This window comes from Sabethes cyaneus, chromosome 1 (genome assembly GCF_943734655.1).
Source record: "Sabethes cyaneus chromosome 1, idSabCyanKW18_F2, whole genome shotgun sequence".
Classification (NCBI taxonomy): Eukaryota; Metazoa; Arthropoda; class Insecta; order Diptera; family Culicidae; genus Sabethes; species Sabethes cyaneus.
Window position 1 is genome coordinate 83,881,496 of NC_071353.1, and position 15,232 is coordinate 83,896,727.

At 43.6% G+C, this 15,232-nt stretch overlaps 1 protein-coding gene across 1 annotated transcript; it reads right to left on the reverse strand.

Annotated features, from left to right (window-relative positions):
* Positions 1-6,033: 6,033 nt before the first annotated feature.
* Positions 6,034-11,076, reverse strand: LOC128745887 (uncharacterized). The gene has a single exon (XM_053842954.1). It carries the CDS (start codon positions 11,074-11,076, stop codon positions 6,034-6,036), a length of 5,043 nt encoding a protein of 1,680 aa, XP_053698929.1.
* Positions 11,077-15,232: the final 4,156 nt, after the last annotated feature.

Below are 15,232 nucleotides of genomic sequence, written 5' to 3' on the forward strand. Positions count from 1 at the left end.
CTCTCCTTCTTTGGTGTAAACGAAAGAAAGAGCACGGTAGTGTTGCAAGAGAAGAGTGACAGATTTGATGTATGCAGAGTTGTCAAAAAGATTGTTCGCATATTACGAACACAATTTATAGCGTCCGCCATTATAGCGCGTAAAAAGCTGGATATTTTAATTTCATGTCCGATATAATCAATAAACATGAATACTGTTATGTTACATGTGAAACTGTTATTTTATATGATAAACGGAAGATTTTTTATTTACAGTAATCAAATTGTGCTGAAAAGTCTTCCAAACAAGCATAATTGAACAACGGATTTAAACCATATAAAGTCGTGATTGACTTTATATCCAAATTTACGATCTCATCCTATGATAAATTTCTGATATTAAATGAGTTTAAATATTGAAAGTAGACTGAACTATCATCCTGGTTGAATAATTCTTAGAGTGTCCAAAATACATTTTGGGCACTGTCTAAAATAAAGTGAGAGGGTCCAAAATATGAAAACTACATAGTAAATAAAAATGCCTATAGCACATTTTTATCGACAAATGGATGACCCAACAACACTTTGCCATTTAGGTAAGTTGTTCTAAAAGAGAGTATTGCATGAATTGCATAACAAAAGAAAGTAATATATATTTTATTTCTATAAATGTAAAATTACTTCCTCTAGGGGTCCAAATTCGGTTGATTACCCTATGTGTGGCACATATAAGGATCATGGTTAAACGTCATGTCAATTTGATGCATAGAAAATAATACTTTGTATGGGTAGCATAATAAATTGTAACGCAAGGGTAAGTCGCTTAGAACATTGAGGCAGGCTCAATTTAGGGAACAGCTGACCTCATTGATTGCAATTGCGGTACACTCATTTCACAGTTTATGGCACACTGTGGCCCACATTTTTGACATTTAAATTTTGAAATGTTAGAAATTGGCAGCCCTGCCAATGTTTGTTAATGTCAAAACGATCAAACGGTCAATCTGAGCGCTGGCGAATTTGACAGGTTTCACATGATCAGCACCTCGGCAGCACAGTAAGGCACAGACTGAACAAAATTTCTATGAAAGAGGTGAACGGAATGTTCTTAGTGACTTACCCTTGTTGTTACGGGTATAATCTATTGCACCGTTTTATTAGTGTATCCCAATAGCATATACGTTTATATTTTTTTGAGTGTACCTGGCTAATGAGAACCTCCATGCACATCTAACGTCTATCTCAAGGGCAATTGGATTCGACGAAAATAAACTGTCTCACGTAATTTGCAAGCGGCTTCGTTCTAAAGCTTTGTCGAATGGTGATTCCAGTTTCGCTGTTGAGCAATTTTCGATGTCTTGTCTGAGGGATGAATTTTATGCGAAATATCATTCAAAACGAGATTTGTGCTTGAAGCACAGAGAACAGACTACCAGGTAATCGACAAAAAGTGTGTAAAAGGTTTTTATGTAATCTACGAGTAATCCTTCAATAGAGCGCCCCTCGAGCAGAAAGTGGCAAACTAAATCTTGATGTTGTAACCGTCGGTTACATATTTTTTATAAAATTAGCTCTACCAATTTAACATGTTTTTGACGTAGGACTACGTCTTACGGCAAGTTTTGAGATAGGGTGTTATTCCAAAAAATCGAAAAATGCGAGCGTCACGAAAAATGAAAGGTTTTGAGCGCTAATAGCTCAGCGGTTTTCCGATCGATTTTCAATATTCTTACACCAATCGATCGGAAAATCTTCTAAGAATTGACCCAAATGAAGAAAAGTATGGATTCTTAATGTTGAACTATTAAAAAATTGAAAATTATGAACCTATGTTTTACCAGAATTCTCGCTTCGTGATTGGTTGGAAGATTCTTTACGATGATCTAAACCTATACCAATTTGATATCTGTGCTTGGGAAGTAAGCAAAAACAAGTGACAAAGCTCCCTCATTTCAACAAGATTTCTTAACACCGCGGTTCAACCTAGACCATTTTGATGTCCTTGCTTGGAAAGTACGCCAGAGAGAGTGACAAAGCCCCCTGCCCCTCGTGCCAACAGATTTCTTACGAACGCGATTAAACCTAGTCCAATCTGATGTCTGTGTTAGGGAAGTGTGCCAGAAAAAATGACACAAGTTCGTTGTCCCAACAGATCGCAAATTCTTTACTGCGTGACGATTAAACTTCGGCGAATATGAAAACTGTGTTGGAAAAATGTGCTACAGCTGTAGTGTTCGGTTATAATACGGGTCTGTATGAATACGCATGCTTGCCGTTACATTAGAAGTGTAGTGAAAAGATGTGCTGTTGATAAAATAGGATTGAATTGGTAAAATCCTTTCAACGTGGGAAACCATGGATAATAAAAACAATCTTTAATTTCAGTAAGGTAGCAGGAAAGTAATAGTTTGTGTTCTTGATTTTGTTAGATTGTTTTCAAATGCACAATCTTTTGAGAATTGAACGTATGCAATGTTACTTCTTTGATAAATGTTACATACAAAGCATGTAGCATGTATATATGTTGCATAAAGCATGTATACATGAAGAATCGAATCATTACAAGCATGAACACATGCTACTATCACTACAAAGAGACTTACGTAATCTTGCGTCACCTATATATGCGGTCGTGTCTTGTACACAACCCCTCTGATTTTTTTTTTCAATCTGCTCATAATTCCCAATCCAAATTTCCTAAGTCCATCTCTGAGCAAGCTGTCGACTGTGTGATTGATAGCGCTCCAAACCTTCGGGTGGAGCTAAAGAAACTGACTAAAGAAAAGACACTGGAGCTCAGTCACTCACGGCCTCCTGTCATCATTAAACCTGATTTGCTCAACGATGATTGTTGTGCGTGACTCTGTTCAAAGTTGCTAGGAAAAGTTCGAACAATATTTTTTCGAGTTCAACATTTAGGCGATTTTATGAACTGTACGATACAAATTTGATTGCCTGGTGTGTTCGTTAGGCAGCACGGATCGATTTCGTGATGCTACGATGATATTTGTTGCCGTTTGCTTGCAGTCAATATTTTCTCCCGCGTTGATCGACTGATACTCCGCAAGTTTTCGAGCAAAAGATTCAGAAGGTTTCATCGAGATTCATGCGCACTTGGTTTCGACGAACTGAAAATGAGTTACCTGTCAATTCTTTAGTCAGTTTCTTTAGGTGGAGCGGTCACTCACACGGGAAAACTTGTTCGGTCATATCTAAAACAACCTGAGTACGCTGTCTACTGAGTGGGTGATAACCCTCCAAGTCTCTCGCTTTGCGAGGGGCGGACGGGTCACTCACTCAGGAAAGCTCTCTCTGGCATAGTTCAACAGGTTTGAGTTAGCAGTCAACGAGGTGAGCGATATCCCTCCAAGTCTGTCGCATCGCGACCGGGACGGACGGATCGCTCACTTCGGAAAGCTTTCTCAATTATCTGCCAGAGAAACGGTGATGCGATCGACTGGGTGAATTATATCCCTCCACGCCTGGCGTGTCTCGTCTGGGACGGATGGGTAACTCTCTCGGGAAGGCCTTTTCAAATACAACCAGAAGATTCCTCTGTAAGTGGGATAACCCTCCACGTCCCCGATAGACGGAGGGGTCCCCCCCCTACAGGGTTGCCCACAGATACCATGAGAAACACAACCAAGGTATTCAGAGCCATAGGGTATTATACAGTAAATAATGGTTGCCAGGACAAGAGATTGTTAAAAATTGAAAAACTTTTAAAGATTCAATTTTTAACTGACCGAACTTATAAAAGGGCTCAGGCTCAATAAACATATCATTTGATGTTTGGAAAAGTAAACGATAATAGTGCGCGAGAATCGTTTTGTCCGTTACTATTTTAAAAAGATATATATCTATTTGATTATTGTCGGTGAGATAAAAACGAAGATTTTGTCGTGTGTTGTGTAAAGTTAAAAGGACTAAACTAGGTAATTGTCAAGTGGTTAAAAAAAGTGTATTGTGGAAAGTAAAAAGTCTATTGTAAAATCTATTGTATATTCTAGTGTTAAGCTATAAAACCTGATTTAATCCACCTAGTGGTGAAAAGAACCTTTGTTATACCATCTTATATGTCATTTGACATAGGCATTTTCAGTTAAAATATTATTTTTGATTTCTATTTGAATTTGTAATTTTCATAAAACTGACAGTCAAATTATATACGCATCACTTTGAACTAAATTCTTATATAAACTGTTTCTTAGGCCCAGCCGTTCTCAAGTTATTCAGATGTGAAATCTCAAAATTATCTATTGGAGTCAACACATGCAAAGTATCCGATAACCGTGTAATCGACTTTCACGGATTTGAACCAAATTTTGTCAGATTGTTCATTTTAGGTCAGAAAGCAAAAATCTTAAATTTGGTGCCGATTGATACCTCCATTAGTGGTACGATTAGTGGTAGTACTTCCTTTTAAAAAAAAGACCCGTTTTGTCAAACCTTTTTATTTTTTACTTGCAGATAAACCTGGAAATCTCGACCAACATGTCAAAAGGTCCAATGTGCAAATGAGAGATTCTCTTTGCGTTTCTTCTCTTATGCTTATTACGACGGCATAAATACATTTCAACCCAATTATTCTAAAGGATAATCTTTCCAATATCACCAGTAACCGTTTCATGCAAAATAGATGCATTCAAGTGCATTTATGCCGCCGTACCCAGGTAACCAATAAGCATTTCCAATGCAATTTAAAAGCAAGCCAATAAGCATTTAAGTTGCCTTAAATGCTACTTAAATTCTATTTTGGCAAAATATGCGGCTACTTTACTGCTAGCCCTCTTATAGTGCTGACAATGCTTATTTGCAGCTAGTTACCAACAAGAAGAATTTAAAGAGAATTGTGGATGCCAATTTACAACAGTTATGCAGTCAAAAAGCTGATAAACAACAACCTGCAGTATAAAATGCCAGGGATGCTAATAAACGACTGATTTACTGCTTATTGGTTACCTGGGTAATAACCGTAAGAGACGAGTCGCAAAGAGAATCTCTCATTTGCACATTGGACCTTTTGGAATGCTGCTCGTCAAATACTAGGTTTAGAAAGAAACTATTTTCACATTCAAATTCCAATTCCAATCGAAAATAGTCGAGTAAAAACTGGCTTTTTTTAGCGTTTTGAGCTGGAAATGATCATAAAGAAATCGACACGTCGTCGGAATTTAATTCAACTGTTTGTTAACGCTGTGCTAGTTATCATCCATATGCATTATAGCGATAAACAATTTTCAGAGTGTATTTTAACCTACTAAATTACTTTATAGAATATAGGAAAGCAATAAAAACATCGTGTACAGAATTTTTGAGCAGAACTGATTTTAAAGTGGCTGTTAGCTTCGGGCTACAATGCTAGCCTAACAAGCCAGTCATTGTATGTTCGAATCTCGACTTGTCGGTGTCGCTACAGAGTTAATAGGATCTTTGCCCTAGCCCCGTAATTTTCCTGTACTCTAATAATCGGCTGCGAAGTCTGTCGATAAAGAAGGGTGGCTTTTCGAGATTGATTTGAAATGATGATTTGAAAGATGGTGGACCTATGAGAAATTTTTTTGATGACATAGGAATCCCTCAGTTTAGTCGTAATGCTTCGTGCATGTTGTGAATCTGAATGCTTTCCGGTTAAAGTTCTGAAGGACGTTTACACCCATTGTTAGTGTGGGGGTTGGCGTTTCGGAGTCCCAGAAGCAAATTCCATCCGTTTCCGATGAAATCAGCTCAAAGCTATAATTTTATTAGGTTAGGTTTCAACACGGTATGCAGAATTAATTAAGTAGGAATTAACTTACAAATAGTCTCGTACTAGGCACTTCAACCCCTTACAATCAGGTTAGTGTATTGTACTCAAATTTAATCTGTAATAGGGTATTTGATATTGAATTTTAGTTTAAATATAGAAAAATTGTAATTTACGTTGCAAATCTGTTTCACGCTACTTTTTAATCAAAACAGATAATGATAATCGCCTCTCTTCGTTCTGACAGTTCGCCTCTATACCGTCTCGCTACCATACATTCACACCAGCCCGGACGTCAAGTGCGCCGATTTACTTTTCGTCGTTACCCACAGTAACATCCTCCCCCTCGTGCCGTACGGCACCAAATTCGCCGTTGTTTTGTCCTTCGCGACTCGCTCCGTCAGGATCGCTCACATCCAGAACCGCTAGGTTGCAAACTGCTCTACTTTTCAACATGCCGGTAGCTGTTTCCACGTCCGCCCGACGCACAACTCCGTCTTTCCCAGGGTAGATTCGGTTTACTCGACCTCGAATCCACAGGTTCCGAACTTTCCCATCGGCTACCATCACTAACGCTCCTTCCTTGATCGGTGGCACATCGCAGAACCACTTGGACCGCCGAGTTAGGATCGGCAAGTACTCGGTAATCCAACGATTCCAGAACGAATCCAGGCTCTGCTGCATCAGTCCCCAACTATCCTTCATCGTTTTTCCGACATTAGCCGGCGCTTTTACTGGCTGGCGTACACCACTAGAGCTGAGCATCAGGAAATCGTTGGGAGTTAACGACTGCTGCTGCGCGCTGTCCAGCGGTAGATACGTCAACGGTCTAGAATTTATCATGTGCTCAGCTTCGGCTAGATATGTCACGAGCGATTCGTCGTCTAACTTCTGCGACGTGGGCAGTGTTCCCAGCGCCGTCTTTACCGAACGCACCATCCGCTCCCAGCATCCACCCATATGCGGAGCGGACGGTGGGTTGAACCGCCATAGAGTATCGATGTCCGTGAAAGTGCTACCCAGGGCTCGGTTGATGTCCCGCAACTCCTGCTCAAGCTCTCTACTGGCGCCTACGAAATTTGTCCCGTTATCTGTATACACCTCTTTCGGCGCGCCTCTCCGAGCGACGAACCGCCGAACTGCCTTCTTACACGAGTCGGTTGTTAAGCTGTGCACTGCCTCCAGGTGTATAGCTCGGATGGTCAGGCACGTGAAGATCGCTACCCAGCGTTTAACAGCACTACGACCGACTTTCACCAGATACGGTCCAAAGTAGTCGATCCCTGTGAAGGTAAACGGACGAACGAAAGGGGTGGTGCGGAACCAAGAAACGGGACTCATCTTTGGAACTACAGGGGTGGCCTTGTACACGCGACACCACTCACATCGCTTTTCCGTTGACCGGATCTGCGCTCTCAAATTCGGAATAGTAAACTTCTGACGAATTTCGTTCGCCACCGTTTCATTGTTGCCGTGACGAAATTTTCGATGGTACCAATTCAGCAGCAAGTTGGTGATCGGGTGACGCTTGGGCAAGATTATCGGGAACTTCGTATCGTATTCCACGCAATCTGCCGTTGCAATGCGACCATCCACGCGCAACACACCTCGATCGTCCAACATCGGAGAGAGAGTCGCTATCGAACTGCTGCGGCTTAAAGCTTTACGGTACTCCGGTGGTAAGCGTACGTTGCGATTCATCGTAGCTACCTCATCCGCATAACATTCTGATTGTGCGATCCGGCAAAGACACACCTCTGCATTCTGCAAATCTTCACTGCTGACATTATCTTCGTCGATCTTCGGTCGTTTTCCGATTCGTTGCAACAACTTCCCAGTGAACCGGTACACATACGCCATGCTTCGTAACAGTCGCTCGTATTTCGAAAAACGTGACACATCGATCAATTGCGCTGATAGGAAATGACTACAGACGTACGCCGGTCGCAGCTCTTCTTCGGGGCCGCTCATTGTCGCGAACTTATCCACCGGCCAATCGCTCTCCTCTTGGTACAAGAAGGCGGGTCCACGCATCCATCGACTGTCGGACTTGCAGTTCGGACCTTTACCCCACTTCGTCGCTTCATCGGCGACATTTACTTTCGTTCCCAGCCATCGCCATTCGTCGGGTTTTGACAGGGATAGGATCTCGTTAACTCTAAACGCCACGTACTGCCGGTATCTGCGCGTATCCGATTTGATCCATGAGATTACAGTGCTAGAATCGCTCCAGAAGTATGTGCGTTTGATCTGTACCGAATGACCTTCTTCGATTGTCTTGCGTAAGCGAGCACCAATCACGGCTGCCTGCAATTCCAGTCGAGGAACTGAAGTCTGCTGTAGTGGAGCTACCTTCGTCTTGGAGGAAACCAGGGCGCAGCGAATTTCTCCTTGGTCGCGAACACGGAAGTACGCCGCTGCAGAGTAGGCTTGCTCACTACCGTCCACAAATATGTGGATCTCCAGGTTATCGAAACAGGCAGGATCATATCCCGGAAAATAGCACCGGGGAATTCGGATGTTATCTAACTCCTTCAGAACTTGCAGCCACTGCTTCCACCGTACGAACAGATCTTGGGGTATGCGATCGTCCCAGTCCAGCTTAGCTCTCCAAACATCCTGCAGCAGAATCTTCCCTTGAATCACCAGCGAACCAACCAGTCCCAACGGATCGTAGATTTTCATCACGAAGCTCAGCATCATCCTCTTTGTCGGCACGGTGTCACCTTCTATCAACGATCTCAGATCATCTTGCAGATTGAACTTGAAGCAGAAGACATCTTCTATCGTTAGCCAAGACAGCCCGAGAACACGTTCAAAACCATGATGGCCATTCATCGAAAGGTCTTTCACTTCAGCGGGACTCACTTCTCCGATAGCTTGCAGGACCGAGGATCGATTTGAAACCCAGTTGCGAATTCGAAAGCCTGCCTTCCGGTGTACTTCAGCTACTTCTAGTGCTAGGCTGACGGCTTCCTCTTCAGTGTCGACGCTGTCGAGATAGTCGTCGACGTAATGCTTATTCTTAATCGCATCTGCCGCCTTGGGGAATTCCTGCTCATTCTCCGTAGCATTCAGGTTTTTAACATATTGTGACTGCGCCGGAGAACACGTCGCTCCGAAGATAGCGACATTGCACGCCATCGTGATCAGCGGTTCGTCTGACGACTTGCGGAAGACGAACAAGAGTGCGCTTTGATCTTCCTTCCTGACTCCGAGCTGCAAGAACATTTCTTGTATATCACCGGAGTAGGTAACTCCCCGTTCGCGGAATTTGAAAGTAACATGTAGCTGGGGAGTCAACAAATCCGGACCCTTCAAGAGCATCATGTTCAGGGACACACCGTTAACTTTTGCGGCCGCATCCCAAATAACTCGTATCCGTCCGGGTTTGTTCGGATTCTGTACCACTCCTAACGGAAGGTACCAGATACGTCGCGGATCGAAACCTGCCATCTCTTCCTCAGTTACTACGTGGATGTACCCCTTCGTCTCGAAATCTGCCACCTGCTGTCGTACGCTCTCATATAGCTGAATATCCTTCTCGAGTCGCTTCTCCAGGCATCGCCACCGGCGCTCGGCCATTGGTCTGCTATCCGGGAATTCGATGTCGTCTTGCGCCCAGATCAGCCCGGTTTCAAACCTTCCGCTTTCTGTCCGAACTGTCGTCTCTTCGAGGATTCTACGTGCTCGTTGGTCTTCGGCTCCTTCCAGATTAGGAGCTACGGCAACTCCAAGGCTTTCTACTGAGAAGAACTCCTGCACGTAGTCATGGAGATTGCGTTCTGTCGTATCCGCACAAATAAGCATTTGACGGTGCTGGAAACTGTCTTCTCCCCCTCGTACACGGCCACTTACGACCCAGCCAACACGAGTCTTCGCAGCGATCGGTTCATCTTTTCCTCCTTCACGAACCTTCGTGGTAGTCAGCAGATGTGAGTTACTCAGCCCGATTAGTAGTCCAGGAACGGCTCTCTTAAAGCTCTTGACCGGTAGATGTCGTAGGTGCGCGAACTCCTTAGCCAGCTGCTCGAAATCCAGCGATTGTTCCGGTAGCCCTAGATTCTTGACGGTGTATACTTCGGATAGCTTGAAACGTCTTCTGCCGTTTGGCTGCGATATGCTCAGCTTCTCCAGCACAGTAGTCTCGATCTGCTTATTTATCCCACTCGTCCAATGGATGCACAGGGAATGCGCTCGACTGTCCAGGCCGAGTTGGTCTGCAATCGCCTGTTCTACGAGAGTCACAGACGAGCCGTCATCCAAGAATGCGTAGGTGTTCACTGCAGCACCATTCTTCCCGTACAACGTCACAGGAATTATCTTGAACAAAATTGATGACACCGGAAGCTGGTGAATGGTGACGGTAGCATCGCTGGAATTCCCGGTCGACTTCGGCTCGCTGTGCAGTAAACGATGATGTCGCTTCTGACAGTTATTGATTCCGCAAACTTCGCCTTCGCATGGCCAGCGAATGTGCGATACGAGACAGCGACGACATAGCTTGTTGTCCTTTACAAAATTCCACCGGCAGTCTATCGAGAGTCTCTTGAAAGCTGCACAACTCGCAGTGGTATGGCCGGTAACGTTGCATTTAGGACAATTCCTGCTTACTTCTTGTCTTTTGCTCATATTATTCTGGTGATGTTCTCGCCGTTCGCCGGGTGGGTTGGTTGATGCTTCTTTTCGTTCGTGTGCATCATGCGTATTCAGGAATGCCTGTTCTTTATTCCTGGGTTTTTCGTGCTTCTCGTCCTTCGGAGGCTTCGGTGAAACGTACAAGTTTGTAACGCCACTGGTGGCGGCCGTAACGTTCCGCATGTACTCGCTGAAAGCTTTTAAATCGACTACGGGTAGACCCACTTGGTGTAGCGCCCAGCTAAATTTGATATTTGCCGGCAGCTTGTCCACCAGTTCTTGTAGGAGAATCGGGTTAGACAGGTGATTCGTCATTCCAACAGCCTCCATATGACCACACAAATTCTGCACAGCCAAACCGAAATGAATCAGCGTCTCCAATTTATCCGCCCTGGGTGCGGTCGTTGCTCGAACTTTGGCCACCAGGTTATGAACAATCTGCTCCGGCCTACCGTACAATGTCTGAAGGGTAGACAGCACTTGTGGCACGGTAGACGGATGTAGAAGAAAACTGCTGACGGCGTCTTTCGCAGCACCTTTCAGCGCCCGTTGCAAACGCAGCAAGTTTTCAGAAAGTGAATAACCACATGCCTCTGTCGAATGGTTATAACTACTGATAAAAAGCGGCCACTCGACAGGGTCCCCGCTAAAGACAGGAAGCTCTCTTGTGATGACTTGCCTTGCTGCCAACTGATGGGACGTGGGACTTTGCATTGCATGACCATAATTTACATCTATGGGGGCATTTCGTGTCCCTAATGGATCTATTAGAAAAGGAATAGGGGGCAATCCTGGCTTTGGAGGTACATAAAATGTTTGGGTGGGTGTCCCTACTATGTCTACTTTGTCGTGAGTCGTTCGAGGGTTGTTACTCACAGTTACACCTTGCTGGTTCGCCTCTGGAACGTCGTGCTGATACTGTCCTCCTCTGTTCTGCTGCATGCTGTGCCGATTGTTGTTCGCACTTCATGCGCAGTCGTTGCACCTCCTCGGTAAGATTCTGCTCCTGTGCCAGGAACCTCTGCTTCTCTTCGTCTCGTTTCGAACGCTCAGCTTGGCATTGCTGTTCCAGCTGTTTGATCCGTTGTACTAGGTTCATTTCCCTATTTCTGTGCTGCTTATCGACTTCATCCCGCTTCTTCAAGTCGGCTTCGATCTGCTGCAGTCGCTGCATGTCTTGTTTACGCTGTTCATCCGCATATTTTAACAGGTTGGTCAACTCCTGCTCTCGCTGGTCTCGCAGTTGTAGCGCTTTCTCTTCTTTCTCACGTTGCTGCTGATAAATTCCTTCCATACGGTGTCTATCCTGCTCTCGATTCTCCTCGGCATGCTTAAGCAGACTTGCTAACTCCTGCTCTCGCTGTTCTCGCCGCCGGAGCTCTTCTTCCTGCTGCTCGGCATGCTTTCGCATCTCGCTTGTCTCGCGTTGCCATTCTTCGTATGGTAGTGGTTTTTTAATCAACTTCGAGACGATCTTTGGAAACGCGTCTACTTTCGATGAACTCGAAATCTGACCGCTGATGTCAAACAATCGGTTTAACGGTGGAACGTTGACTACGGGGAGATCCGGTAAGCTACCGGTATGGTGCTGCTGCTGACCGGATTGCTTTAAAGCATCTTTTTGCACGACGTCCACCATCGCTCGCTCGGAATCTATATCGGTGATTTCACTGACTTCGATAGGTGTCGACGATCCAACCGGTTCCCCATTTCGAACCGAAACTTGTTGATTTGGTTCACTTGCGGTCGTACAGGGCATCGCTTGCTGGTGGAACCAGGTTTCTACTTTGTTTCGGCTACTTGCATGGCTTCGACTGCTGTGGCTGCTACGGATACTTCCCGCATCTTCATCCTGCTGGCGAAGCAGCTCATGCTTCCGAGCCAAGTACTCCTTCTCACGTTCAAGTTTTTCATTCATCGCCTTCTCGACCAGTAATTTCTCTTTCTGCAACCTTTCCTCCTCCAATTTCTCACGCAAACATCGTTCTTCTTCCAACTTCTGAAGCTCCCGCTCTATCGCTGATCTCCGGGAACTCGTCGTGCTGGATTTTCCCGTCCTAGAGCATGTACGTGACGGAGAAACGCACTTCACACAGCTGAATTCACTGGATCGCGCTGTACTGACGTCCACTTTCGCACAGGAGAAATGGTACCAACGCTCGCATTTTCCGCATTGTACCATATACAACTCCGCATTGTTGGGCCGTGTACATTCCGCGCAATCGAAATGCTCGCCGTGCTCGATGTCAACCACTGATGGTTCGAATTCGTCATCATCCGCCTCTATTACTGGTGTACTGTCACGGGATGGTTGAGAGCCGCTGCCCGCTGGATCTTGTCGGGTCGCTCGAGTTTTCGACCGGGTCTGGCGAACGAATGATCCTTGTGCACTCATTTGAATATTTCTTTGAGATTGTTAGTGTGGGGGTTGGCGTTTCGGAGTCCCAGAAGCAAATTCCATCCGTTTCCGATGAAATCAGCTCAAAGCTATAATTTTATTAGGTTAGGTTTCAACACGGTATGCAGAATTAATTAAGTAGGAATTAACTTACAAATAGTCTCGTACTAGGCACTTCAACCCCTTACAATCAGGTTAGTGTATTGTACTCAAATTTAATCTGTAATAGGGTATTTGATATTGAATTTTAGTTTAAATATAGAAAAATTGTAATTTACGTTGCAAATCTGTTTCACGCTACTTTTTAATCAAAACAGATAATGATAATCGCCTCTCTTCGTTCTGACAGTTCGCCTCTATACCGTCTCGCTACCATACATTCACACCAGCCCGGACGTCAAGTGCGCCGGGGGATGCGCCGATTTACTTTTCGTCGTTACCCGCAGTAACACCCATGGCTTTGCTTTGCTTGATTTTAAAGTGCTTTCTTCAAACAAATCATTAAATTTCGCAACTAGTAAGAGATAGATAGTTACTATATGCAGCAAAGTTGCTTATTTTAGTGTTCTAGAATTTTTGTGAAGACGCTATTTTTTTGGACGCATGTAAAAAACCAAAATTTGTGTCACCTAAGGTGGATTCACGGTCACCCTAAAAGTGTAAGAAAATGTGCTATATTGTATTAATTAACTGCTGCAAACAAACATCCGTTGAAAAATTACACATTTTTACTATATTATTCTGTTTTAAAGGTTTAGTCCAATTAAAGGTTTGGTCATTAAGGTTTTCTTGAATAAATTTCATCAATCATTTTTAAATATCTTTTGACCAGTAGAACCAATCCTTATGAAATTTGGTAAATACATTTGCAGTGTTAAGACCTTTCGTTTAATACTAAAACAATTGAAACTAGATAAATTATCTTGGTTAAAAACGCTATAAAGTATTGTAAATTTTAACGTGTAACTTCAATTGCTCATAACTTTCAAACTAAAATTCCAATCAAAAAACCATTCAATAATGATCTATCCGGCTATATTACCTTTCAAATGAGACTAATAGCGCATAAATCGGCTTGGCCATCTCTGAGAAACAGGCGATAATTATTACCTTGTCAAAACACGTTTTTAAGCATAACTTTTAAACTACTTATTTGTTTTCGATAAAACTTCCCGAAAATTTTTATAATTTAGGAAGAGCTTTCATTTGGTACTAAGATCATCGAAATCGGTTGTGTGGTTCCTGAGAAAACCGTGTCACGTAGTTTTCACATTTTTGCTTATAACTTTTAAACGAAACATCGGACCACGAAGCAATTCAATAGTGATATACTAGGCAATAATACCTTTCAAATGAGACTAATAACGCATAAATCGGTTCAGCCATATCCGAGAAACATGCGATAGAAAATGAGCTGCACACACACATACACACACAGACATTGCTCAGTTCGTCGAGCTCTATCGATTGGTATATGTGATTCGGCCCTCCGGGCCTCGGATCAGTTTCGTGTTTTTCGACCAATTTCTAAACCTTTGTTATATACTATAACTGGACTGGAGAGTTCGAGCTGAGAGCTCGTTGGAGGTGGACGTGCTGTCTGCATCGTCGTGTTTAGATGTGTCGTTAGTCGCGAAGACGGGGAATTAAAGTACCGCTGTGGTACGCCAAGTGTTCGCGAAAACGTAATCTAAAATTTCGCGCGTTAAAATGTTTTCGTAACGCGCCCCAAAATAGAATCAGAATGTTCTGATTTCTATCAAACGAAAGCTACCGCCATGGCGCCATCAGTGCGGGACTTTTTATTGTGTTCTCAGTGTGTTCCATATTGCCGCTAAAGGCAAATACTGTTGTGTTAGTGCCTCTCGCACATCTCTCAACCAAGTGATCTTATATGTTCAAAAGCACCAAGAGTGCCGAGTGTATTCAAAGGGCAAATTATTGAATACTAATTTCAGGATACCAAAGCAAATACATTTATGCAAAGTGTTTTTCTGGTGGTCGAAATTAAATCAAAAGAGTAACAAATCTTGCGTGACGGAAATCGCAATGGTGTAGTATGGAACGGCGCGTCATAACAGTAGTAAGTAGATGGCATGTTGTTTTACTTACGCACCAGTGCGAATTGTCCGTTCACCTAGAGATGGTTGCTCTGAATGGTAAGATTTCCTAAATAGGGGTAAGGATTATAAATTGTCCCAGGATAGTAAGTATGTCTACCCCTCCAATTCACCAATTCAGGTAAATTATAACCTTTTCATATTCCGACGGGTACTCGTCATAAATAAAAAAAATATGAATTGTAATTGCTCTTTAGCATTGTTTTCTGAACACCCCCACTTGAGTCACACAAGCGCGTGCGCACTCAGTCTCATTAGGGCTAGTAAAGAAAAACGGTTTCTTCGGCAACTCTATACCTACTACCGTGCCACTTCTTAGTAGTGTGGCACGCTGTACACACAAGATAAATGT

Bases quoted from the DNA above. Each gene is read 5' to 3' on its own strand.
- LOC128745887 (XM_053842954.1), bottom strand. From the start codon at position 11,076: ATGCAAAGTCCCACGTCCCATCAGTTGGCAGCAAGGCAAGTCATCACA.